The sequence below is a fragment of the Bubalus bubalis genome, chromosome 3 (genome assembly GCF_019923935.1).
Source record: "Bubalus bubalis isolate 160015118507 breed Murrah chromosome 3, NDDB_SH_1, whole genome shotgun sequence".
Taxonomy (NCBI): Eukaryota; Metazoa; Chordata; class Mammalia; order Artiodactyla; family Bovidae; genus Bubalus; species Bubalus bubalis.
In genome coordinates, this window is record NC_059159.1 from 15076099 (window position 1) to 15102559 (window position 26461).

The 26461-nt window shown below is 53.5% G+C and overlaps 2 protein-coding genes across 5 annotated transcripts in view; one reads left to right on the top strand and one right to left on the bottom strand.

Moving 5' to 3' along the window:
- Nucleotides 1-2448: 2448 nt before the first annotated feature.
- LIMD2 (LIM domain containing 2) lies at nucleotides 2449-4861 on the top strand. Its single transcript, XM_025279865.3, has 5 exons — nucleotides 2449-2587; nucleotides 3348-3442; nucleotides 3622-3666; nucleotides 3747-3886; nucleotides 3961-4861. The coding sequence occupies exons 2-5, from the start codon at nucleotides 3401-3403 to the stop codon at nucleotides 4118-4120; spliced, it is 387 nt and encodes a 128-aa protein (XP_025135650.1). The 5' UTR covers nucleotides 2449-2587; nucleotides 3348-3400; the 3' UTR covers nucleotides 4121-4861.
- A 1417-nt stretch (nucleotides 4862-6278) lies between these two features.
- Nucleotides 6279-26461, bottom strand: part of MAP3K3 (mitogen-activated protein kinase kinase kinase 3) — a 62283-nt gene continuing 42100 nt past the window's right edge. For 2 of the 4 annotated variants that reach the window (XM_025279846.3, XM_025279848.3), the window contains 10 exons: nucleotides 19546-19679; nucleotides 15801-15862; nucleotides 13861-13928; nucleotides 13579-13671; nucleotides 12801-12992; nucleotides 12125-12273; nucleotides 11374-11505; nucleotides 10765-10894; nucleotides 10223-10400; nucleotides 6279-9035 (listed from right to left, as the gene is read on the bottom strand). In XM_025279846.3, coding sequence (XP_025135631.1) covers nucleotides 8807-9035; nucleotides 10223-10400; nucleotides 10765-10894; nucleotides 11374-11505; nucleotides 12125-12273; nucleotides 12801-12992; nucleotides 13579-13671; nucleotides 13861-13928; nucleotides 15801-15862; nucleotides 19546-19679 — 1367 coding nt within the window. In that variant the 3' untranslated portion in view covers nucleotides 6279-8806. Of the gene's footprint in view, nucleotides 9036-10222; nucleotides 10401-10764; nucleotides 10895-11373; nucleotides 11506-12124; nucleotides 12274-12800; nucleotides 12993-13578; nucleotides 13672-13860; nucleotides 13929-15788; nucleotides 15863-19545; nucleotides 19680-26461 lie in introns of all 4 variants that reach the window. The other 2 variants (XM_025279845.3, XM_025279847.3) reach the window with 1 other exon arrangement.

Below are 26461 nucleotides of genomic sequence, written 5' to 3' on the forward strand. Positions count from 1 at the left end.
GGAGAGTGACATCGTTGTGCGTTGGCCATGCAGGCTCGGACACAGGTCATCCCGCCCTGGGTTCTGCCATCTGAGAGCATTTCCATGCATGCCCGTGGAGGCATAGCAGTGGCCTCCTCCACGAGACAGCCTCACAACACACGTTTCCTCTAAAACCCATGATAGATTTGTCTTTATCTGATGTTGGGACCATTTTAGCCTGTAGCCATCAAAACACTTTGGAGCAGGAAGGGTCTGAGTGCTGGCCCTTCCTCAGGACCTCAGGCCAGTGGAGGCCAGGCAGAAGAGGCTCCCTTTTGGAAGCAACGGAGGTGAAGGGGGTTGTTTTGCAACAGAACTTGTGGTGTGTCCTTACCTTGGAAACTAATACTCAGAGAGCAGGTAATCCAAGACCCAGACCTGGTCCTCCCCTTTGTCCTGGCTGCTGGCCAGGAGTCTGGGCCAGGGGTCAGGGGATGACCTGGGTCTCCTCCACGCTGCTTCCTCCTGACCTGCGTGCGCCCCGGCTGGGCCCCTTCCCTACCCATCCCTCGGGGTGGGCGCCCCTCCAGCGAGCCCCAGCCTTCAAATGTCAGATCAGGGAAGTGCCCCTCCCTCTTCCCTGTGGCTGCTTCACCCCATCGCATGCCCTCGCTTTCCCTTTCCTGAGAAACTATAACAACACTTTGAAAAATAAAAGACCTTCCCCAGGTACAGGGGTTAAGGAGAAGGCAGGACCCTGGCGGGAGCGGGGAGCCCTGAAATGGAGGGAGTGAGCAGGCCAGCTCACATGTATTTCCACCCCTCCTGCCCAGCTCTTTTTTTTTTTTTTTTTTTTTCTTTAAACCTCAAGTTCCCTTTTCTTTACACCATTATCAGCTTGTTTTCTTTCCTCTGGTCTGCTTGCTTCACCTTGCCATCAGCTCATCCTCAGCGCCCAGAGTGCTGATTCTGTGGGAACCGCTGCAGCTCAGCACACGGATGGTCCTGGGCAGGGCAGGGGGGCCGAGGGGCCAGGCGGTGCCCAGGGGCTAGCCCAGCACTGCTCCCCACACCTCCGGGGGGCTTCACCTTTCTCACATCACCACAACCCCCTTGAGAATCTGAAGACAGGTGTGGAAGCTCGGCGAGAAAAGAGAGGCCCCTTAACAGTTTCAGTTCTCACACACCCCATCCGGGAAGGCCTGAGGGCTGCAGCTCAACCCGAATGTAACTCTTCCTCCAAAGAGGGACAGGGGTCTAAGGAGAAAAGTGAACCACAGGGAGGGTGCCCTGAGGCAGCCATGGGAACAGCCTGGGGCTGGGGTGCCCGAAGCCTCCCTCACTCCCCTGCCAGGCGGGCGGCGCTGAGCCCTTCTGTTCCTGACAAGTGTGTGGGTCTCGTCTGGAGCTGCTCCTTCTGTTCCTGCCACCATGTGGGCAGGAGCTATGTTTAGGGCTGTGCTTTGTGAAACAGCTTCCAGCCGGATGGCAGGCGCAGCTCAGCAGTCCCTGGCATCCCTGCAGAGATGCCATGGGGACAAGCTCCCCTGTGCTCCTTGGGGAGCTGAGAAGTTAGGCGCCTGGCCTCCTGTGTACCCGGGACTTGTGGTGCCCACCGGCTTGGCCACAGGGACAGGGGTCCAGAGGCCCAGGCTCTGATGCCAACCCTGGTAGCTCGGCTTTGTTACTTGAACAAGTCACTTCAGATCTTCAGGCCTTGCCTCCTGTGTCAAATGAGGTTTGGATGAACCCAGGTTTGCTTGTTTGAAGGCTGGAAATCTTTCCCCAGAGGGGGTGCCCTCGACCTCTCTCAGGCAGCGGTGCCTGCTGGAGCCGGGAGTGGGGGTTGACTAAGCCTACAAAGTCGGGCCCCAGAGGCGCTTTGGGACCCGGCCCTCGCGAGGGCCGCTGCAACGGGCACTGCAGGCGCAGGCTGCCGGGCGCCAGGAGGGGCTGAGGGCTGGTGGCCACGGGGGCCCCCAGGGTCCTGCCTGTGGCGGGGCCGAGCCTCGCATGGCGGGATCGCGTGCCCGGCCACCCCTGCCATCTCGGCGCCCGAGGGGGCGTGGGAGCCGCGCGGGGACGCCGGCAGGGCCCACGGAGCGGGGAAATGGAAGCAGTCAAAGGCTCAGGCGCGCCCAGTTATCCTTTGCCTACGCCTCGTCGGGAGCGCCATTTGTCACCCGAGTCATCTCTCCACCTATACTCGTCCCTGCCCCGAGGCCTTCGGCGCGGACCCTCCGGCTCCGGTCCCTGCCTCGGTCCAGGGCGGGCCGACCGGGCGGCGGGTTTCGCGAGGCGGGCGAGCACGAAGCCCGAGGGGCGGTGCGGAGCGCGGGGTCAGCGCGGGGGCCAGACAAAGGCGGGGGACGCCGAGCGAGGGGAAGACAAAGCGCAGAAAGGGGGTCGGCGGCGGCGCCGGGGCCCCGGAGGCGGCACCGGGCGCGGCGGAGCCAATGGGCGGGCGCGGGGCGGGGGCCGGCGGGGGCGGCGCCGCGATAAGGCGGCGGCGGCCGCGGCCGCTTAGGGACCACTGGTAGCGGCGGCAGCTCGCCCCCGCGCGCTCCTCGCACCCGAGGCTTCCCCCGAAGACCGACCCCCATCCCGCGGCCCAGGCCGGGGCCCGGTGAGACCCGCGGGCGGGCCGGGGGAGGGGCCGGCGTCCGGCTCGCGATTCGGGCGGCCCAGGTGGGGGCTGTGGGCGCAGGGGCCGCCGCCCACCGGGTCCCGACGCCGAGCGTCTCAGTCCGTCGCTCTCGCCCGGGGTCCCGAGGCCGGCGTCCATCCCGCGGGCAGGGCCGAGGTCCCCTCGGCTGGGACCGCCGGGGTCCTGGGTCTGAGGTCCGGTCCACGCGGGTTCGGAGCGGAGGAGCGGGCGGCAGCTCGGCGGGGCGGGGCGGGGCGGGGCGGGGCGGGTGGCCCAGCCGCGGGCGCTGTCCAGGGGCTGGGTCCGCCGAACGGAGCGTACCCGAGGCCCCGCACTGGGCAGCTTCGGGCCGGGGTTAGGCCGGGGCAGCCGCTTCTGGCCGCGGCCCCACTGGGACCGCCCTCCTCTAACCTCCACTCGCACCAGGCGGCGTCCGGGTCCGTGAAGCGTTCGGGCGGCTGCGCGGATCCCCTCCCCCAGCCGCTGCCCACTACTCCGCTCCTCCCGGGACACATGGTTCCACTCAGGGACCCCTGCCCCCTGGGGAGCCGCGTGGAGGCCGAGCGGGCGAAGCAGGGGGTGGGTGAGGGGCGGAAGTAGCAAGACCCAGAGCAACAGGAAATGACTTAGGGAAAGTCCCAACCACAGCCCCCCAGCCCCCTGCCTGTAAACACCCCTACCCCCACCCTGGGGGCTGGGAAGGCCTTGTAGGGCCCTCCCAACCGACTTCCCCTTGCAGAACCCAGCGGGTGCCGCGTCTCCACACTGGGCCTCCATCGCCTCCAACGAGCCATGTTCCAGGCCGCCGGAGCCGCCCAGGCCACCCCCTCCCATGTAGGTGATCAGCCGGGGTGGGAGGGCACTCCATCCCTGCAGGTGTCTGGCCTGAAGGGACGAGGAGCTGCCTGTTTGCTGGTCTCCCTCCCCTTCCCCCTTGAGTGTCCCTGGGATCTGGGCTGGTGATGGTCTAGGGCCCTCCTCAGCTGACCCTGCCCCACCGCCCTCTCTCTCAGGAAGCCAAAGGTGGCGGTTCCAGCAGCACGGTTCAGCGCTCCAAGGTAGGGCCCCGAGGCTGGGCTGTGCAGGGAGGAAGGGATGGGCGCCGGTCAGGCCCCTGATGGAGTCTCTCCTGGAACAGTCCTTCAGCCTTCGGGCCCAGGTGAAGGAGACCTGCGCCTCCTGCCAGAAGACCGTGTACCCCATGGAGCGACTGGTGGCCGACAAGCTCATTTTCCACAGCTCTTGCTTCTGCTGCAAGCACTGTCACACCAAGCTCAGGTGCGCCCCCGCCCTGACCCCGCCCCAGCCCTCCTGACCCGGCCTGACCTGACCACAGTGTTCTGCTTCTGCAGCCTGGGCAGCTACGCGGCACTGCATGGGGAATTCTACTGCAAGCCCCACTTTCAGCAGCTGTTTAAGAGCAAAGGCAACTACGACGAAGGCTTCGGCCGGAAGCAGCACAAGGAGCTCTGGGCCCACAAGGAGGTGGACCCCGGCACCAAGACAGCCTGAGGCCCCTCTGGCTGTCCACTCCCTCCTCCCCCCACAGAGGGCCTGGGGCAGGCATCCGGAACGGTGGGAGAGAGACTGGACGGCCGGGCCCCGGGTGAGGGTGGAGAGGGGATGAGGCCATTTTGCTCAGGCAGAGGGTTGCAGGGGCAGGGCTCTGCTCCAGGATGCCTTCCTTCTTCCTCAGCTGGTGGGGGTTCGGGAACCAGGATTGGGGTTTGCTCACCACCCTACTTCCTGTTTCTTTCAGCCTACCCCACCTCACCCCAGGGCCCCCCTGGGAGGCCCTCAAACTCAGCTTCCCTATCTAGGTGCCTTTTCTCCAGCAAGGAGTCAGCATGCCCCCTCAGGGTCCCAAGCTCCCTCACTGCCACCCAGGGACCTGTGTGGCCCCACGTCTCCCCATCTACCTCTGCCCTTAGCCTGGTCCTGAGCCATGGAGACTGGAGGAAGGTGAGCCAGGGTGCCCCCTTCTGGGCCTCTCCAAATGTCCCCCAGGACCCAGTGGGGGAAGGAAGGGGAACTGGAACAGCTCTGGGTCCCCTCCACCTGCAGAGGTGAGGCACGGCATGCCTGTCAGGGCCAGGACCACCCCACAGTGCGTAGGCAGTGGAAGGGAAAGCACCCGCCAGGCTGAGAGCCACAGGGACTGGTGGGGGGCTGGCGGGGCCACATTCCCCCTCCTCCCACTTCTGCCGGTTTTGACTGTTGTAATCAATCCTATTTTAAACGTGTTTCGACATATTCTGACTCTGTATTGTATGGCCGATGGGGGGGGCAGTTTGTGGCAGGAAGGACTCACCACACAGAGGTGAAGGGGAACAGTATCAGGCCAACGCACTCCTGGCCCTGATTGGTGGCGGCGGCTGGTGGTCAGGGTAATGGGTGTCAGGGATCTTATCAGGCAGCCTGAGAAAAGGGGGTGTTCTTCCCAACCAGGTCTCTCCATGCTGCCGAACTCAGTTTGAGGACTGAACCCCACTGGGTCTCTCAACCTGTGTTGCCCAAGGCCGGGCCATCAGCAGGTGACGGTGCTGAGCCTCACTGCACTTTTGCTGAGTCCTTACCTAGATCCTCTTTGTCCTGGCAATCAGGAAGGGATGGTGTGAACCAGTGGATCCAACAAGTTGTGTCCAAGAGCTTAGTCTATATGCCCTTTCCTCAGCAAGGAGTCAGAGTGCCCCTTCAGGGTCCCTCTTCCTTCTGCTTTTCCAGCTCCAGGCACTGGGGCACTCAGTCACCATCCCAAGTAGTCGAAGGAGAAACAGCTCTTCTTCTCTCAGGGACAACAGTTTACAGTGACACAAACAAGGAGCACCTAAGACCCCACCCCTCAGGAGAATACAGACAGGAAGTCCGGACTGTCCTGCCCCAGACCCAGCTGTCCTGGTTTCCCCCAGCTGACTGGACTGTGTAAATTGGCAGAACAAGAGGGCAGACTCCTAGGGGATTACCCGACCCTAACCCTATGCAAGTCCTTAAGTTCCTAAATGACCTCGTGCCCACAGAACAGGGCAGGAAGCAGGGCCTCGAGCTCCGGTGGTAGACAGGCCACTGTGCTGTGTTGCTCTTGGAAGTGACAGAGCTAACAGGACGCCGAGTCGGCACTCTGAACCTGGGTCCTCAGAGCACGAGGGGAATGCGGAGAGCCTCACTCAGGGCAGCTCTAACTGCTGCACCAGAGGCCTCAGCTGGGGACGAGGATGGTCTTCTCTTCCTCTGCTCAGAGCTAAGCAACAGTATCAGATCACCCAAGAGCTACCAGAGGTGGCTCATGGTGGTACCTGCCCCCCAAGGATGTGACTCCAGTCAGCAAGGACTTCCTGGGGCTGGGAGGACTAGTGAGTGCCACAGAAGTCCTAGAACTGAGCCACGGTGACGCTCAAGTGGGGTGAGCTGACAGTGTCACCTCAGGAAGTCAGCTGTGGTAGGACCATCCTCAGTAGATCTCTGAGGATTTAGGGAGGAAGAGAGGGTGCCACCTCTGAGCTAGCAGTGGTACCAGCCAAGTCCCACCAACCCAGGACCCCTCTGGGAGTCATTTCAAGTTCTCTGCTGAGGGATGCAAGCTTGTTGACAGGCAGCATAACCTGGTTTCTCCCAGGTAAACACTTATTGCCTCCACCCCGCAACCAAAAGCACTGCCACAGGACCCCTTGAGTATAAATGATCCCTTTTATTGTAAGTAATGCACGACACTGGCCTGGCTTTGCACTGCAAGCCCTCGGTCAAGATATAGTCAAATAACTATGGCTGCAGGTTCTTCTGCACGATCCACAATTCAGACACACAGAGCTGGGGTGGGCAGGAGGGCAGTGGAGAGTGGACTGTCCCCAGCCCTGGCCTCTCCATGTTGGGTTGGCCAAGGCCGACATACCCCACGGAATGATGAGCAAATGGTGGCATGGCCCTTCCCACAGCCAGCCTGGGGCTGCTAGGAGATGGCCCTTCAAATCCTTTGGGCCAGGCCATCCTAGGCCCCACAACTTTTCATCTGGATTATTTAATAAAAAAAAAAAAACAATAAATTAAAATTAAGCAACAGCTTGGTCCTGAGGATGCTGAGCCAGCATGTCCACAGTTTTTGGCACAAAAAAAAAAAAAAAAAAAAAAAAAAATTCAGGGTCTTGTTTTTTTGGAGTGTAGGATTTGTTGGCTTGTTGGCAAATTCATTTTTAAAAACACATTCCCTGTGAGGTAAGACCCCGGGGGTGGGGCTCTGTGAGAGCCTGAACCTGGGACACAGAGTCGTCTCATCTGGCACCGGCACCACTTTCCTGTTGGGGTCGGGGACTGGGGATCAGGGTGTGGGCCCAAAAAGAATGCTACAGCCATCAGGACAGGGTTGTGGAGAGGCCGAGCTGCCAATCGGCAGCTTTGGTCGAGACAAGGGGCCGGTCCCCTCCCTGGGCAAGAGCCGAGGTGGAGGCAGGAGCATCCGCTCACTGTCTTCAGAGGGCCCGGCTGGGGTGCCTGACAGAGGCCCCTGGGGGGCAAGGATGGAAACAGGGGACCAGGCCCAACTGGCACCGTGCAACACACATTCCTGCAAAACCAGCTGCTTTCGTTTGCTCTTCTCTCTTGAGGCGTCCACCTGTAACAGTCTAGAATTGATATATATAAAAACCATCAAATATGATCTGAGATATAAATTAACAAGTACAAAGCCTCACATTACACGATGTGAAAAGGCTAAAAACAGCGATAGAAACTACATTCATAAAAGTGCATCGTCAACATACAACGAAGGCTTTGGCTTGTTCTGGTGCCCGTGGGGGAGTGGGCATGGCTGGCAATGAGCTGCCTGGCGCGAATCCCCAGCTCCTTGGAGACACCCATCCCTGGGCACTGGCTTTTTTTTTTCTCTTTTAACAACAACTCCCAAGGAAACTGGGTGTTGAGAGGGAGGAGCTCTAGCAATAGGCACATTTTGGAGGGGAGGGGCCGGAAGAAAGGACCAGCGCCCAGGCTGAGGTAAGTAAGGCCGACTCTAAGCTGCTTGAAGATACTGGCTCCCTGACCCCTGCTGCCATTCCTCCCCCAGGGGAGCGAGAAGGGAAAGGGGCTGAGACCCCATGGGGATGGGCGAGGCTGGCCACGGAGGAGCAGAGCTGGAGGTTCCGGACACGGGTGGTGGCATCACACAGGCTCTCCCTTCTACCAGGCTGAGCTCTGGCCTAGCAGGTCACAGCCCGCAGACAGCCTGATACAACTCCCCGGCTCTGCGGAACGCTCCGCTCAGGGTAGCCAGCCGGCTCAGATGCCCTCACCGTATTGTCGGTCTTCTCTGCTCCAGTGGGGGAACAGGTGCCAGCCAGGAGCACAAGGCCTGGGGCCATGACCCTCAGCTCTTTCCAATCTGGCCCAAGGCCCCAGCCCACAGCAGGGGTACTGAGCCCAGAGGGCACAAGAAGTCTCCAGTTTAGAAACTGGGTACAGCATAAGAGTGACTCCAACTTGTAAAACACAGACAATTGCATTGACAAAACTGGGTCTCCCCTCAGTGGGGGTAGTTCCGCATCTCAGGCCCCTGCTTGAGGGTGTGTGTGGCGGGGCAGGGTCATGGGGGCAGGCAGGACAGGCTCCTCCTTCCCTGAATAAGGCAGCATAACAGTTGCTTCATTCATCTTTGGTAAAGGACAGGGGCTGGCAAAGCTGGCCTGGGGCTCCAGGGAGAGGGCCGCCCCGGCCTCTGCTCTCCATTGGCTGTGGGGTGCTGGGCTTTACCTCAGGCTTGGGTGGGCTCATCCAGCCCAGAGATGCCCTGGTGGTCTCCAGACATGGGGAGGAGAAACAAAGTAACACTCTGAATGAAAATAACACTATTCAGACCCTTGTGTCCATCCTGTGCCCCAGACTCTCTGGGGTCTGGTGCTGATGGCCATGTCAAGACACAGCCCCGAGGGTGGGGCCCTGGGTGCCTCGCACACTGTTCCAGCTCCTTCCCCTCCAGGCTGAGCTGAGGACGCTGGCGCCTCGGGTCTGGCAGGCTGGGGGCTCCCAGTCTGTGAGGCTGCAGCCGCTCTCCCTGGCCCTGGGCCCCAGCAGCAAAAGGGCACAGACAACGCTGGCTGGACTCAGCTCTGTGGTCCATGGCCCTGCCCGGGAGAAGCAGCAACTTGGCTGAGCCCCCCAGCAGCCCCTCGCCCATGCAGAAGGGGCGGCCGGCAGCAGTGTGGCCTTGAGAGCTCAGTACACGAGCTGTGCAAAGTGGTGTGTGAGCAGCTCCTCGGCCGAAGGTCTCTGGCGGGCCTCCACAAAAATGCGCCTCAGGAAGTCCCGGCCATGCTCAGAGATGTGGGAGGGCAGCTGAGGGTTGGTGGGTTGGGTGGCGATTTTGAAAATGGCAGCCATGGCTTCATACTCTGCCCAAGGTGGTTTCTCTGTCAGCATCTCCACCACCGTGCAGCCCAGGCTCCTGGAGAGAGAGAACCCCTGTGTCACCCCGCAGCCAGCCCCAAGCTCCCAGCCGCCCTGCACACTGCTGTGAAAGGAGGTGCCTTTCTCGAAACACACTGAGGCAGGATGGGCCAGGCTGGGGGCTAACACCCCTGAAGAGGGCCCCCACGGCCAGAAGAGGTTTCACAGCCCTGTCAACTTCGTCCACGTGGGCTTCATCAACCTGCACCCACCTGGCTGCTTCCTGATATCGGGGGGAACCACTGAGCACGTGCAGAAAGCGCTCTGAAATAACGGTACTGGTTTCCTACTGCTGCTCTAACAGTGACCACGAACACAGTAGCATAAAAAAGCAGCCTAAGTGTGTTACTGCTATGGAGGTCAGATATCTAAGGGCAGTCTCACTGGCTGAAGTCAGTGGGCCAGTCAGGACAGTTCCTTGTGGAGGCTCCGAGAGGAAAGCCCATCTCCTGGCCTCTTCCCACTCCTAGAGGCTGCCTGTGTTCTCGGCTCAGGGCTCCTTTCTTGTCTCACACCAACTTGTTTCCTTTGTCACACCTCTTACTACTCACTCTTGCCTCTCTTTTATAAGGACCTTTATGAGTATACTGGGCCCATCTGGATAATCCAGGATCATCTCCCCACCTCAAAATTCTTAAAAATCACTCTGCAAAGGCCCTACTGTCACATAGGTAACACTCTCTCATCCCTTTGGGATTAGGACATGGACATCTTCAGGGACCACTATTCCACTCCCCACAGTAACATTCTAAGAGGAAGGGATGCTCTCATAACTTTCAGGACCTTTCAGAAGATGGACACAAAATTAGAGCAGCTGCAAGCCATCTGAGCACTAGGAGAGGGAGCCGAAGCCTACTACTGCTGCTTAGAGACCCATCCAGGCCTTCAGATGGGATCCGAGCTCTTTCAAGGATTTAGCAAACACCCCAGGGATGTTTACCATGGCCTTAGTTCTCAGCAATAACAAACGGTTGCTGTTCAGAGTGAAAACACAACACATCTGCTGTGTGTACTGCTGCAGGCACTACCACCCCTGCCCACATGGAGCCTGCAACCTGGCCTCACTGGCCAGAGGCCAATCCTCACTCTTGCCACACTGCAGAGCCCTCAGCCCCATTTCTAAGCTGGAACCACTACAGCCCAGACCAGGAGATGAGGGTCCCAGCACGTCCCCAGCACACTCACCACACGTCTGCCTTCCTTCCGTAGCCCTCACCGCTGATCACCTCTGGGCTCATCCAGTAGGGAGTGCCAGTGACTGAGCGCATGCCCGTGCCGGACATGCAGATGGTTTGCAGGCGCTTGCTGGCCCCAAAGTCCCCCAGCTTCACATTCCCAGCAGAGTCTCGCAGGATGTTGGCTCCTAAGGCATGAAAGGGCAGAGGCTACAGCCCTAGACCCCTGGCACTTGCCACCATCCTCCTTCTGTCCCTCCCTCCCAGTCCAAAGGGCTGCTGGGTAGGATGGGGGCCTTGTGAGCTGGAGCGAAACCGCACAGAGCAAACAGGCTAGTGGTGGGAGGCACCTGCCCTACAGCAGCGAGCAGTCGTCACCACAGCCAACATCTGCAGAGCCCTTCACTGTGTTTCCCCAAATCACTTACCTGATCTTCACACCAGTCCCCCAAGGAAGTCATGAGGGTTTCACTTTTCAGAAAGTTCACAACAACCAGGTAGAGAGCCCCCAAGTTCCCAGGTCATGGAGAGCCCACAGCCTGCCCCGCTCACCCTTGATGTCCCGGTGAACAATCATGTTGCTGTGCAGGTAGGACATGCCTTCCAGTATCTGCCGGGTGTACTTCCGGGTCACGCTCTCTGTCAGAGCGCCGTAGGCCTTCAGCTGGTCTTTCACTGAACCCTAAAGCCACAGGAGTCAGAGGGGTCACTGCAGGAAGGAGGATGGAAGGGGGCAAGGCTACTTCCAGCCTCCAGTGTTCACCAAGGGAGTGAGGTCCAGTCCCCATTTGTGACAGGCGAGGCACTTAGCTAAGGGCTGTCAGGCAGCTTGGAGAAAAGTATGAGACAGCCCTTCCCTCAGGCCAGGGTGACCCAAACCCAGAAGGGAGGTCTGTGTGCTCCACATAAAGGCAGGACCTACTGGACAGTGCAGCTGCCCTGTGAGCCTCGGGTCAGGGGAGCCTGGGACACTTCTCACCCCACACCATCACTGCAGCTAGATGCAGGGCATGCTGACTCCACGCCCTGCCCCTGCCTCGCCTTTCCCCTGGAGCCTCTGGAGTCTCAGGTAACCACTCATGTCAAAGTGATCCCTCCTCCACAGCCCCAGTGCCATGACAGTCCCTCTCTTGCTGTCCGCCTGCATCACGGGGCACATACCCCTGGCATGTACTCCATGAAGATGGTCAGAGTCTTCTCGGCACGGTCCCGCAGGCAGCCATAGTACTGCACTATGCGCTCATGCTGCAAGTTCTTCAGCAACTGGATCTCGCACTCCAGAGCACTCACCTCCTGGGAAGGGGCCCAGTGGTCACCGAGGCTTGCAGGCCTCAGTTCTACCTGCCTGGCGTCAGTTCCGCTTGCCCTAGTCAGTGGCCTCAGAGGAGCCCATCTGCTGTGGGAACTTCAGCTGGAGAAAAGGGGGAATGTTCTCGACTGTCTGGCCCTTGCCCACAATGCTGGCTAAGCCATGGGACTGGGCATTCCCATGCTGGAAGACAGCAGACAGTGGGGTGGGAGATGGGTTTGTGGGTGCAGTTAAGGAGTTCAGGTAACTGCTGCATTTGTCCACTCAAACTGGAGTGAAGGCCACAGCCCAAGCTAAGCTCCAAAGGCAGGCTCCTTCCTGGCTGGGGGCTGGGAGAGAGCAGCACCTGTCTGCCGAAGTGGGGGGTGGGGGGGCAGGAGCTGCTTGTTGTGCCACTGCCATCCAAACCAGTCTGGGCGGTTAGGTACTTTGACACCAACTAATCTCTCCCTAGGACTGGGGTAGATGGTAAAGGAGCTTGGAAGGAAGAATGATGGGAGAAACAACCTATTGCATCTCAAGCAATTAGCCTGTGCAACAAGACAGGCATTTTGTTGAGAAGGAGGAATTGGAATGGAAGTCAGACCGTAGGGAAGGCAGTACCTTGCTTGTCTCAGGACTGTCTGGGTCAAACTGCACCTGCTTGGAAGCAAGTTCTCGTCCTGTGTCCACGTCATAGCACAAATAGACCCTGCCAAAGGCACCCTGGCCTAGGAGCTTCCCCCGGCGCCAATTAATGGGGGCACTGGGAGCTACAGGAGAACAGGAGGAAAGAGTATTAGAGCTCATGCACTTGTTTCCCGACATCCTGCCTCATTGTCCGAAGGCCCGAGCTGCCCTTCACCCAGCATCATCACACCTCAGCACAGCATCTCCACCCTCACCTGGAACACAGAACTCAGGGCCCTGACCAATCAGAACTCTAGGCCCACGCCCTGAGAAGCACAGGACTGGCTAAAATCATGATTAAATGCTTATCTGAACTGATTAAACACCTTTATACTTCCAAGGCCCCCAGATAGCTCATTATGTCAGGGATTAAGGAGATCACTCTTCAATTTAAACATGGAGAAAACTAAAGGCCAGAGAGGAGCAGCTCATCACAACAGTGGAGTGAGGACTAAGGTCCAGGGGATCTGCTGCCCTCCTCAGGCTCTTCCCCTGGGTACAGATGGGCCAGGGCAGCCACCCACCGAGCCCAACAGCCCATTGGACTCGCTGGCCCCCCACCCTGAGCATCCCTCAGGCAGGCTCTCCCCAGCCAGGGCACACTGCTCACACTTGGTGGGCACACTCCTCTCCTGCACGGAGAGGGCGTTTTCGCTGTCGGCGCTCCGCAGGCGCGTGCGGGGGTCCAAGTACTGCACCGCCAGGCCCAGGTTCTCGCCATTTGTACTCAGGGAGCGGCTCGAGGGCACCAGGGTGAACAGGTTGCCTTGATGACGCCGTATTCGGGGAAACGTTCTTCTGCCTGAAGGGGTGCCGGGGCCAGAGCAGAGCAGGTCAGAACCCTGACCACAAGGCCAAATGTGCCAACCAGGTCATAACACCAGCTCCAGTCCATCCTCTCTTCCCTCCCACCTGACTCTGGCCAGAATGGCTGATGTCTCAAGCATCCTGAGGATCAGGACAAAAGCAGGAATCAGCAAGCAGCCAAGGGGTTTAGGGAAACCCAGCCAAAGGGAAAGCGCAGGGCTGGCCCTCATGCCCCACAACACCCGTGGGGCCAATCCATGGCTGCTCTCTGTTTTCCTTGGCATCATAATCCTACACCTCTGTGGAAGCTCCACTCCGTTTGCTGCCTGAGGCAGAAGAGGGCAGTAGAGAGTTGGCGCCTGGAGCACTCCGTGCCCTCAGACAAAGGACTGATTTCCTGGAGGCAGTATCCATCTACAATACCATCCTCCTCTTTTTAAAAAACACTGAGTCTACTGCCTCAAGCCTGGATGCAGTTCCTCAGGAATGCAGGAAACCTGGGGCCTGGAGTGCCTGGGCCACCCCCTTCCGGCGGCTGTTCCTGCGGTGGCCAGCAGGGGGCAGCGTGGAGGCGCACTCACCATCGTTGTAGTCCTTGTGGTGCACCGACACGTGGTAGCGCCGGGGATAGGTGCCACCTTTGACCCCTTTGTCATAGAGCGGAGTTTCCCGATCTGAGGAAGAGAGAGGGGTCACTGGCTGCTCGACAGGCCCTGGTGAGTGCCTCAGGGGAGCCTCCAGGTCACCTGAGACCTCAGAGTAGCTGGCCCCAGGACGAGTAAATACAGCCCTGGCTTCTCTTCCCCCCTGAGCCGTCTGGGGCAGACACCTTGCAGTGCTCACCCACCCTCTGCAGAACTCACCCGAGAATTCCTGTCTGTTGTCTGGGAAGCTCTGGGCTCGCGACATTCGTGATTTCCGGAAGGATGGGCTAGAAAAACAAAATGAATCACACAGCAGACTTCAGGGTCCCTCCAAAGTAGCTCACCAGGTCAGAGGGCAGGATACCCAGACACACTGCTTTTTGTGACTCCTTTCCACACATGTCATTATATGGTAGGAAGCAGAGTTCAAGAGAAGCAGACCTTTCCTATGCTTCCTACTTGCTCTTCACTAGTCTGAGGCCCACATCTGACATGATCCTGCCTAATGAGGCCCTCCAGTGCTCCCTATCTCCACTGGGGGGCAGAGTGCTGTCTCTTACCCTTTCCTCCCACTCTGGTAACAGGACGAATGCAAACGATCCCTTGCTTTGGGCAGTCATAAAAACAGTAATAACACCCAGGATCTTCCTTTCAGACTAATCATCACTATCCCCTCTTAGAGATATGGAAAACTGAGGAACAGAGAGGTTAATGGACTTGTCCAAAGCTATTCGACTAATATTTGGTGGAGATGGGTCTATATGGCTCCAGGTCCCATGAAGGGAAGATGAAAGCTCTGACCTTCGGTTATGCTGGGCCCCAAGGAAGTAAGTCCAGGTCACTGAGTCTGACTCCCAAGGAGATGAAAACAAACCATTGGAGGGCCACAGGAAAAACTCAAGAATCAAGAGAGTCATCTTTACCAGCATCCACCTGAATGGCCCTTTTCCCTCATGTGTGAGTGCCTTTGGAGATCAAAACTCAGAAACTCTCAAGGCAGTGGTGCAGGGACTGTCCTCTACTTCCCAACTGCCAGGCTTTCTGTAGTCCTGTCCCACACCTCCCCTCCCCGACCAGCGTGGCCACAAAACTCAGAAGAGAGTTCAAAGCCACAGTCAGTCCCTGTCCCGGAAGGGCCCTCAGTTTGCAGCAACAAACTCTGGCACTTTTACCAGTGCCTTCTTGCTCTTCTGCTTGGAAAGCCTAAAATAAGGCTTCAAATTGGATGCCAACAAGCAACTGTGACTGTGCTCTATGACACCTGGAGGGAGACCACACTCATCAGAGCACAGATCTGTTAGAAGAGACACAGTACAGACATGGCCAGGGTCACAAGGTGATTGTCCGTGTGAGCAACTGATCAGTTCCACAAAGAGAAGAAAACCCTCCAAACTGCTCGGTGGCCTCTGACCACAGCCCTAAGCCCAGCCAGACATGGTCAAAATGTGCTCCTGGGCATGATGAGGTCAAGGAGAGAGACTGGCTGGATCAATGCCAAAGCCATCTCTAAACACCCCTGCTGACTGACGAACCAGCTCCACAGACTATGGGGTGTGTGAAGGACAGCACTTGTTCCCTCCCAAAGTGTAATAAGAATACAGCTGGTGCGTAAGATTACACACCAAGTGGGCAGTGTGGTAAGCTAGGCAGTCTGGATTATTCTGTTTTCTGGTTTTTATACCCCAGTTTCTTATTCCACCAGAAACACTTGGAGGAAAGAAAAAAATGAAAGTAAACCTACAGGTAATAATTCAATTTTGTCCCCAAAACACTGAAGGTCCACTGCTTCTCAGTCCAGACCTCAGCAATGAGGCCAGGGGTACAAGGGCACCATGTATTATGTGGGCAGTCAAAACACATAAAAAGTGCTGGAAACAACGGAGCAAGCATTTATCCATGTGAACTGCTATTATGACCTATTACATCCATCTAATTATACAAACAGAACATTCTCCTGGTGTTTGGAAAATGAAGAAGGCTCGGAATGCTAGCGAGAAGTTTCTTTCCCAAAAGCATGAGGTTCTAGCCATGGGCCTGCAGACCAGTGTCTAGTTCAGGGACACACACACTAGCTAACTCTATTTCCTTAGCTCATTAGTTCCAAAAATGCCTGTGCACTAACTCCCGAACCAGCCACAGTCCCATACCTGTCTGCTGACCTGTCCAAGGACTGGCAGCTTCCCGACAAGGAGTTTTCAGCACTGCTTAGAGGATCCAGCATCTGCAAGGCAAGGCATACAGTAAAGCCCCAGCCCCAGCCCCAGCCAGGTACCCAGCCAAGACCAGCAAAAGGTCCTTTTTTTCCCCCCAAAAATATGAAAGTGCCCTTTCTCTGCCTGGGCAGTGGGAAGAATGGTTAGGCAGGTACCGTTCTCCCCCACAGTCTGAAAGGCAAGTTTCCAGGAGTGAGAAAAATGCCTGGCTGGCATCCCAAGGCGCTCTGCCAGGACAGCAAAGCAGAGACGCTGCTTCTCTGGTTGGCATTTTCTTGGCTTGTGAATGCTGGAGCCTGGTGCTGGAGACGATACTACCCTGCAGAGGCTTCCAGTGTGTGTGGGTGGGACGGTGATGCTTCTGTTTACACTCCATAATTTATAATTTATAAAGACAAGGAGTGTCCTCGTTTCACAGATGAGCCACTGCAGGTCTGGAAAGGGGAGGAGTATTGTCTGAAGTCATGAAACAAGTCAAGTCAGTGCACAACTGACACAGAACACGTTTCCCGGTTCCTGGTTCTCGGGCAGGGCCAACAGGGATCTTTGTGAGTTGAAATGTTTCTCTGGCCCTTGGTCAAATGCAGTAACAAAAAGCCTTCAGATTAGCCTTTTCTCCAATTGATCTCCCTTCATTTTGCCTGGGGGTGGGGGGCGGTGAAGGGGTGTATTCACTGTCAGAGAATTCATTATCTGAGATCCAAAGTCAAGCATTACATAGAGAAGCAAAGTATCAGAACTATGAGAATCCATGAACAACTTTCATAAAACTGGTTTCCAAGTCAAATGATCTCTTCCCATTTAATGCTGGAGACCATCTCACCCATAATTTCACCCGTATATTGTCATACGTGATTTTTTTTTAAACTGCCAATCAAGGCAAATTAATTGCAATTTAAAATCCCCAAAATCTTGCTAAGGAGATAGGATTTCCCCAAGTGGATAAAACCAACATGGGAAAGAATTGCTCCCAATCCAGAAAGTACATATTTGGCAAAGTTAGATCAGGTAACAGAAGAGAGAATGAGCGAGAATAACAACGTGACAGGTGTGATGGAGGAGGAACACCAAAGGCTCAAGAGAGGCTACTGGAAACACACTGAAGCCCATGAAGGCTTCTGTTTAAAAAAAAAAAAAAAAAGGACCCTCTTTTCGGGACTTGCCCTGGTGGTCCCATGGTTAAGACTCCGTGCTTTCATTGCAGGGGGCATGGGTTCGATCCCCAGGGGAACTATTATCCCATATGCCGCTCAGCCAAAAATAAACACCCTCTTCATGACAGTGCTGCAGAAGTCAAAGGGAAGGAAGTTATGCTGCATTAGAAAAATTTTGTTAGAAACACCAAGCCAAAAAAAAAAAAAAACTAGCCTGAACCATGCTTTGTTCATTCTGAAAATTAGCAAATAGATGCAGCCATTGCTCAAATCTGATTAAAGAAAAAATAAAACAAACAAATTATTTTAGTTTCACTTTTCAAGAAAGTCCCAGTCGGATATTCTTTCACTACATACCATGCTGTTTTGGTCTCTGTTGAGTAGATTTATCTTGAATGGCCCATTACCAGCAGCAATTCTCTTCTGCTAAAGACGCAGGCACTGAAGAAGGACCTAGTCATTCCCCTGCTGCCACTTTCCACGGCCTCTCCCTAAAGGCCTCTCTTCACTACAAGTCTAATACTCCCATGCCTTCCAGGGCCATGAAAGTAATGTAAAGAAGTAAAAGGACCAGGATATAGGACCATGGGGAAAGACAGAAAGCAAAGGCAATCAAACTCATTAACAACCTCTGAGGTTTTACACCCAAGTTACCCCTCGTACAGCTGATGTCCGGAAGCACTCTGGTTAGAGAAAAAGGAAAGGATGGTCAGTAAGATAACCAAGAGGGGACTCTGCAGATAAAAGTACTCTAGGTCACTGTTCTAAACATAAATTTATCTGGAAGGCAGGACTACAGAGGAGAGCAGAAGCAGTATAAAAATGCTTCTCATAGCCTGTACAATTGAAACAATGCTGGAAAAGTCATAAGAATCAGTTTTAGGAAAAGTTGTAAGAATCCGTTTTTTTGGTAAAATCCCCCATGTGTTGGTGCTGGCCTTCTGCTGGATGCTTTTACCTTTAAGAAATTTCCCCTTTCAAGATCAAATTCCAAAAGTTTAGAAGACGTATGTTTTTCTTTGCAATCAAAGCAAGCTCACTGAAAAAACTTCAGAATGAAGCCAGAGATCTCATTCTTGCTGAGTTCACTAAGCCAAAGTGACATTTTCATCAAGTGAGCCACAAATTTAAAAAGCTAACCATCAAAATGGGTAAGCTATTGTGGTGAACACACCCTAAGATGACCCCCACCTCCCCCGACACCCCTCCCCTCAGTGAGTCACAATCTTTCAGAACCTCTTCATCTGAGTACAGGTAGGACTTGTAATTCACTTCTAGTCGATAGATTATGGCAAAGTGGATGGGATATTCATTACCATAATTGTGTTATACTACATGAGACTCCGTCTTTGCAGACTGGAGCAAGAGACTCTCCTGGTAGCCTGGAAGTGAGAGGGCCACACCGCGGGGAACTACAGGTGGCTTCCAAGAGCTCAGAGGGGCCCTTGGCTGACAGCCAGCAAGAAAATAGGGGCCACAAGGCTACAACCACAAGACACTGACCAACAACCATGTGGACCTAAAAGGGAACCCCCAGCTTCAGGAAGAAATACAGCCTGGCTGACACTTGACTGCAGCCTTGTGCGACCCTGAGCAGAGAACCCAATCAAATTGTGCCTGTATCTTAGACCCCAGGAAACTGTAAAATAATACATGTCTGCTGCTTGTACTGCTAAGCCTGTGGTTGTTTTATATAGCAACAGATAACTAATTTAGTTGTCTACTATCATAAAAGTTCACCCAAAGTAGCCAGTCCTACTTTGGACTGGTATACTCCCTACCTTTCATAAAGCAATAGCAAAACTAAAAGCTGGTTGATGGAAAAGAAAAAAAAATCTGTGTGTTTAGATTTTTTTAACTGGTCATGTTAAAACTCTGCTGAAAGGACAGGGGGATTGTAAGGAAGCACACAAACAGCAGAGCGGCGTTCTGCAGTTTGTGCGAGACCAGCGAGAGGGCCACAGAAGACCAAAGAGCGGTCAGACGCACGTCTGGCACCAAGGAGGCTAGGTGCTCAGATCCTGGCTTTGGTGAAAGTCACGCAGTCGTGTCCGACTCTTTGTGACCCCCGTGGACTATACAGTCCATGGAATTCTCCAGACCACAATACTGGAGTGGGTAGCCGTTCCCTTCTCCAGGGGATCTTCTCAACCCAAGGATCGAACCCAGGTCTCCCACATTTCAAGTGAGTTCTTTACCAGTTGAGCCACAAGGGAAGCCCAAGAATACTGGAGTGGGTAGCCTATTCCTTCTTCAGTGGATCTTCCTGATCTGGGAATTGAACTGGGGTCTCCTGCATTGCAGGTGGATTCTTTACCGACTGAGCTATCAGGGAAACCCTGTCTTTGGTAGGAATTGATATTTGGCCCTTAGAAAGGAAACATCCATACCTGGGCAGGCCTGGTTTACAAAAGAGCTACTGGATGGGACTCAAGTCCCTCACTTGCACACCATGCCCACTGAGGACCCCCATTATCACCTTGGCCTGACACCTCCCACGACACACACCCTCTCTATATAACCCAGACTGTACTCACGCACTGCTCGCTGGTCTCCGGTATGAACTCCCCCTCGCTGTTGATGCTGGTGTAGGAGCCCTGCCGGGCGATGCGCTGCTGCCGCTCGGGCACGTAGCCAGGGGGAGGTGAGCTTCGGCCGGGGTTCTGGGAGCCTAGAGCACAGAAACAAGACCCTTGACGGGAGAGCCCAGGCCTGAGCCTGAGAGGAGCAGACACGGAGCCAGCTTGGACCCAGCGTCTGCTTGGTGGTGGAGAGCCCGTTTGTCTCTCTGAACATCCAGGAAGAGAAGGCGGGCCTCCTCCTAGCAAAGTCCTGGGGTTGAGGGAAACTTCCTGAACCAGGCAGCTTCTCCCCCTAATTCAAGGACCCCAAGAAGGAAGAAAACTCCTTAAGAGAAAAGTCAAAGAATGGTGGCAGGCTTGCTCTTTGAAAGAGTCTTTGAGGAGCTTAAAACCACTATTTTCAACGTCCTTCAAAGAAGTGATCCCTTCCTTCTACACAAAGTCAGTCATTCAGAATATATGGATCATTCAGTTTGTAGGGAAGATATTTTAATGAATTCGCCACCAAGAGGAGTTGGTATTCCAATCTCTTGTTGGAGGTATCAACTTACTCTCTCTCCAAGAACCACTTGGATTAGGTATCTCAGGTGGGAAGCACCTGAGACTCTCGGTAGCCTGGCTTCCCCACTTGACTCTAAAGTAGAGGCTAGAAACCAAACTGCTCTGAAAACACGTGTAGAATTATGCTGGATTTCCACTTTCAACACCTCACTCACAGCTACAAATTCTGAGATAAGGAGGTGCCTAAACCATGCCTTTCAAATGATCTCAAACAACCCATGGAAGAGTCTGCTCAAGCTTTCTAAGCCCTGGCAGAAATTGATGCTGCTCAGAGTAGAAATTTAGAGATACTGTGCCATCAACTAACAGAGCAAAGAAATTAGTCATTTTCTTTCTTTTTTTTTTTTCTGGTCACCCACACAGCCTGTGGGATCTTGGTTTTCTGACGCAGGATCAAACCCACACAACCTGTAGTAAAAGCACAGTCTCAACCACTGGACCACCAAGAAAGTCCTCCTTTTCTTTTTTATCCTCTGTTACTTTGCCTTTAATTCTCACAACACTCCTACAGCAAAGGTGCACTATGCTCATCTGCCGTGTGCAGAAGGGGAAGCCAAGGCCCAAAGTCATATAGTGACTCAACGGTGGTGCTGCAGCCAGAAAACAGCCTTTGTGACTCCCAGTAGAGTTCGGGCAAGGCCATTTTGAGAGTGTAATCTACTTCCAGAAAGGGCAGGCATACCATTCAACACAGAGATGGAAAGCAAAACTTCTCCCCAAGCTGGCCAGGCCATACATTCCCCAGAAGCAATCCAAACAGAGGAGGTGGGGGGATTCCATTCAAGGGGGAACCCAACTGCCTTTCTGCAAGGAGCAGGAGCGAGGCTAATATGGGGATTCCTTGACAGCACAAGAGAAACACAGGGCCACATTTTACATCACTCAGATTCAGAGCTGTTCTGTCCATGGTCACTTGTAAGCTGGATGCAAGATGCCCTCTGGCCAACGGAGGGCTCAAAGGCAACAACAAGATGGAGGTAAGAGGAAATCAAATGGGAATAAGAAAGCTACTCCATTTTTCAGAGGGTCAGATGTCAAAGATCCAGGCAGCCGGCCATTTCTCTCCCCACTGTACCATAAAATTCCAGTGTAACCATGGAAAAAAGATGGCTTTCTTAAGCCTTACCATGCCCCAAAGCACAGTTCACTTTTTAACATTTGGCTTACAAACATTAGTCAAGCGCCTGCTTCCCACTTCCAGCCTTGGATAACATTCTAGTAGCCCACAAGTCCTATGGAAATCCAATCCCTATGTTGGCCAACAATTTGTCAGCAGCAGAAGCAACCCAAAGAGGTGAGCAAGGTATAGTGAGAAAAGCCTAAGCTTGAAAATCAGATGTGCAGAGGTTCAGAGCAGGTTTTGTCACTCATTAGCTGAATGATTTAAACTCTCATCTAAATTTCCTCACTTACGAAAATGGGAAGATCTATCTACCTTATTGCCTTTTTTGGAAATTATAAATGAAATGTGGTAGCATAGGTACACACCTACATGCTAGAATTCCATTTGTTTCCTTCATTATATGTGGAGGAGATAACAGGTTAGACTCAAGATACATTCTGCCCTTCCAGGGTGCCTTCCTGTACTTCAGAAGTTAATCAGCTAGAAGCTATTAATTCTAAGACCTCCTTTAGGTTCAGCCAGTCGATGCACTTATGTACACTTACATGGCTTCCTGAAATCCCTGCTGTTTCTGGGCACGGTCCCAGAAGCCTTGGTTTTCTGCTGCAGCGTTAGCAGAGGCCTCACCTGTGGTTCCCAGTTTTCCTGATGTCAAGACACAGGTGCAGGGATCCCCGTGTAAGTGGTGTGCAGACAGAGCAGAGGGGCCCTAATTCTGGATCTGGTTTCCTCATTACAGGAGGAAGAGGAGCTCTGTAGCATTTTTAGACTTCTTGAGTCTGTTTCTCACTCTTTGTGATTTTATAAGCCAGAATGTGTTTTAAATGCCTTCTTCCTGAAACTAGTCAGAGTGGATTCTGTTCTGTGCAACTCAACCCTGACCAATATATTCTGGAGTGAAAAGGTATTACATATTGGACCTAAAACAAACAAAAGGTGTCTCTTATGATTAGAGAGAAAGAAAAACTCTTACATACTGATGAAATCCCACACATTGGTCCAAACTATCCCAAGACAGGCTGAAGTACCCTCAGTCTGTCACATAGGGTGTCTAGGGTGAGACCTCCTGGGACAAAAGATCCATGGCCCCTCACCACCCATTCTCTCTCCTCCACCAGCTACCACTGAACTCCCCGCTGGTTCTGCAGGTGGGATGGGACTAGCTCACATGAAGCCTGCACTACAGACCCAGGAGGGGCTGGGGGAAAACAGCAGAGGGTTTCTGAGCTTTTATTTCCAGCCAGAGACTTTCACTTTTTCCAATACACATTGCTGCCTGCCGAGAGCCAGCCTCGTTATCTGATGGGCAGTGGGCCAGGGGCTATTGTGCACAGGCCCACAGCTTGGGGCAGGAAAGGGAAGTCTCCCCAAACCAATGGCTATCAGAGGAAGCGAATGGAAAAATTAGGAGTTGGCAGAACTGCTCTGGAGCATTTTCAGTTTTGTTTTTATCTTCATTTCAGAAATTAGGGGCTAATGACACACACAACAGCCGCTGAGAATGAGTGAGACAGGGACCAGAGCAGGACAAGATACTGACCACAGAGACTCACTGATGCTCACATGTTTACCAGCAGGACTGCAGCAAGCCAGGAGGCATGAGCACAGTGCATGCCGGTTTGCAGTCAAACCAGGTCCCAGTGGGCACAACAGGGAGAGCGGCTTCTCTGGGCCACCCTCCCCTGGCACTCCAGGCTGCTCCTGCTCTAGTCTCAACAGGCCACTCGTGCCAAGGGGCCCCTGTCATTACCAGCTGAAGCAAAAGAACGGACTGATAATCCTGTGTTCAGGGTGGCCGCAGCTTCCCACAAAGCCTCTCTACGCAGGGGTTCATGCTGCTGGCTGGCCACATTCCTCCTTGATCCAGGGCAGCAGAGCTGGAGCAAAACTCTTACCCCAGGATATGGCTGAGTCTTTTGCTCTGTTCTTTGACTCAAAGCTGAAAGAGAGGCTCTCAGACTTGAGCCCTTCTCATAGGAGACTCCTGTCAGGAAGCTGATGCAGTCAGGAAGTTGCCTCCACAGGGAGTTCTAGGGCTTTGGGTCAGTGTTAATGTGCAGGTCACTACAAGTACAAAGAGATAGCTGTTTTTGGCCATCAACTATTTTCTCTAAACCCGGTTCTCTCTTGGGGGGCGATGAGGGGAGGAATCCAATCTTTTTTTTCTTCATCAATGGAAAAGCTTAACCAATGTATCCCCATTTCCTCACACTGGACCAGGCTGTACAGAACAGAGCTTCTCGATACTGTCATCCCATAAGACCCTGAGAAAATCCCGTGTTTCAACTTGCAAACCTCCCGTTTTGTTCTGAAGTTGCTACTACCACTACACAGTTTCTGGTCTGGTCCAGTGTTGCAGAATTTTAAGCAAGGAGAAAAAACCTGTGGGAGTGAAGGAAGCTGGCCACTTTGCTTCTGTGTTTGTGGTCACTGCCTCTGCAGCTCACTCTCCTAATCTGTCCCAGGGCTGGAGGTCCGCACCGTGTGCAGCTCTAACTCGTTACTGTCCAGGTGTCACTGTAAGGCATCTCATCCTTTCAACACTCCTGTTTTTCCACCTCTCCTTTCTGAGGACCAGGGCTGCCTTCCTCCTTACCCAGGCACTATAAGCCTTCTGCCTGGACTCCCCCGTTGACTCTCAGCAGGACCCCAGGGGACCCTAGGGTCCCCTCTTCACCCGCTCCAATCTCCTTTTCAGCTGTCTCTGTGCCTCCTTTCATAAACAAGCTCAGATCTCTAGCCTAAAAATAGCCTGACCTTATTTCTGCCACTCCCTTAAGCCACTAGCCCACCTCTTTTTTTCTTTCAAGGCCAAACCCTTTGAAAAAGAACTAATTGCCTCTACTCATCACCTTCCCATTCCTGAGGGGTTGCAATCTGGCTTGCCCACTGCAGGCCACAGTGGCAAGAAGAGGAGCAAAATGGAATGAGAACAGAGACAAAGGCACTTAAGATGCGCTCGGCCAAATGCGAGTCAGATGTGGCAGGGATGGGTCCTTTACTTGAGGGCTTAAGGGCATTGCCTGATGTATTATGGAAGAAACAGTGCCTGAGCTCTCAGTGTCAAAGGTGGGTAGAATCTCCAGAGGCAAGGACACAAAGAAGGGTATCTTCACATAGGGAAATTCCATCTGCCTTGTCTGGAGATCTTCCCCAGGGGTCTCTCTTTTGGGTTAACATATTATCTAGTAGGTTTTATTTTTGGTTTGGGGTGGTTTTTTTTTTGTTTTTTTTTTTAAAGCTAATTGGATTGAAAAAAACTGGAATTCAAGGTATGTATATTATGATGGGAAAAAACCAAAGGTGAACATGATAGCTGGTTTCAAGCTCTGAAAAGCTGTCATATGAAAGATGTTATCTGTGCTGCTCAAGATGGCAGTACTAGAGTCAATGGGTAAAGTGAGAGAAGGCAGAATCTCAACTCAAAATAAGGACTAATCTCAAATAAAGTTGTCTCAAATTGGGTTGGGCTTTGCTGCACTTCCTCATTATTGAAAATGCTGCAGTGGGAGCTGAATGACCTGCATGTTCAGTCTTCCGCTCAATACGCACAGGTATGTTGATGCTGGTGGGGAAGGAAGGCCAAGAGCCCCTCCTGTTGGTGGGGGCTGCATCGCCAAGGCTTCTCATTTGACCCCATTTGCATGGCTAGGACTTCTGTCCCTCATGCTTAAACTCTAACTCCTCTCTTTCTGTTTCCTTCTATTCCAGAAGGCCCTACCCCATACCAGCAGAGCGAGCAATCAGATGTGTGGATGAAAATGACAAGTTTTTACTCTTGGTCTGTCCTTTCCAACCTGGCTGGCGCTGTGGAGGGCCTCCTTCCCACCCTGGCATACTCTCCCTCCTACTTCTCTGGTCACTCCTTTCCTGTGTCCTCCACAGGTTCATCCTCCTCTAACTGGTCACTGTCTGGATTTCTAAGGCTCAGTCCTAGGGCCTCTTTTCTTCTCACTCTAGAGTATGTTTAGAAACTCTCATCTAGGCCCATGGCTTCAACTTGATAACATCCATTTTTCTCCTCTACTGCTGGTTTTCTCCCCTCTGAGCTAGAGATTTGCAGAGTTAGCTGTCCATCTGCTGTCTTCTCTTAGCTGACTCAAATCCATCTCCAATTCAACCTGCCTAAAATTTCATGCCCTTCTCAGCACCTGAAACCAGGCTCACTTCTAATCTCTGTCTTGGTGAAAGGTACTGCCAGATATCCATAAACCAGTAACTTACCATCCTGCTCTCTCAACACCTGAAAATGCAATCCAGTACCACAGTGGTTCTTAACCCTTCTGATCTTAGAACACTTTTTCACTTCTAAAATTGAGGACACCAAAGATCTTTTATTTATGGGGGTTATAACCAGTTGATATTCACTGTATCAGAAATTAGGGTCAGAAAGTTTAAAACACACTGATACACAAGCACACATTCCATTAGCCACAGAGCAATGATATTACCCCAAGCAGGTAACCTCTGGAAAATTCCTCTATTTGTGAGAGAATGAGTGAAAAGCTGATCGATGTCTTAGTATTATCATGAAAATAGTTCTGACCCTGCAGATCCTAAATGGATCTCAGTGACCACCCCCCATCTCCCCAGACCACAATGCCATGTTCTAATGGCGTTACCTTCTAAATGTCTCAAATCCCACCTGGTCCTTCCTCTTTACCTACCATCACTAGTCTAATCCACGTTTCTGTCTTCTTTCATCTGGACCATCACATAGGCTAATATGGCTTTCCCTTGGAGTCATGCTTGACCCTCTTGGATCGGCTCTCCACCCCTTATGTAGCTAGAAAAATCTTTTCAAAATAAAAATCCAAATACATCACCCATTCCTCTTCACTTAAAAATCCTAAAGTGGATTTTTCACTGCCTTCACCATAGGACTGAAATCTACCTGACAGTCCACAAGGCTTGGCCCCTCCTGCTCAGCCTCAGCCCATCCCCCTTGCCCTGTTCTCAGGTCTCCAGCCCTCAGGGCTTCCTCCTGTTTCTGAAACACAGGGCACTCCCCTTTTCATGAGGCCTCTGCAAGCAAAGCCAGGAACTCTCCTCCCTGTCCTTTTGAAAAACTCCCATTCATGCTCTAGGTCACAGCCTAAGGCTTCACTGGCTCTAAAATCAGGTCATATCCTTCAGTTGTATGTGCTACCACCACCACACACCTTTTGGTCACAGCCTATAATTAGA

Bases quoted from the DNA above. Each gene is read 5' to 3' on its own strand.
- LIMD2 (XM_025279865.3), top strand. From the start codon at position 3,401: ATGTTCCAGGCCGCCGGAGCCGCCCAGGCCACCCCCTCCCAT. The intron at 3,443-3,621 runs GTAGGTGATCAG...CCTCTCTCTCAG, and splicing joins CCCAGGCCACCCCCTCCCAT to GAAGCCAAAGGTGGCGGTTC. The intron at 3,667-3,746 runs GTAGGGCCCCGA...CTCCTGGAACAG, and splicing joins GCACGGTTCAGCGCTCCAAG to TCCTTCAGCCTTCGGGCCCA.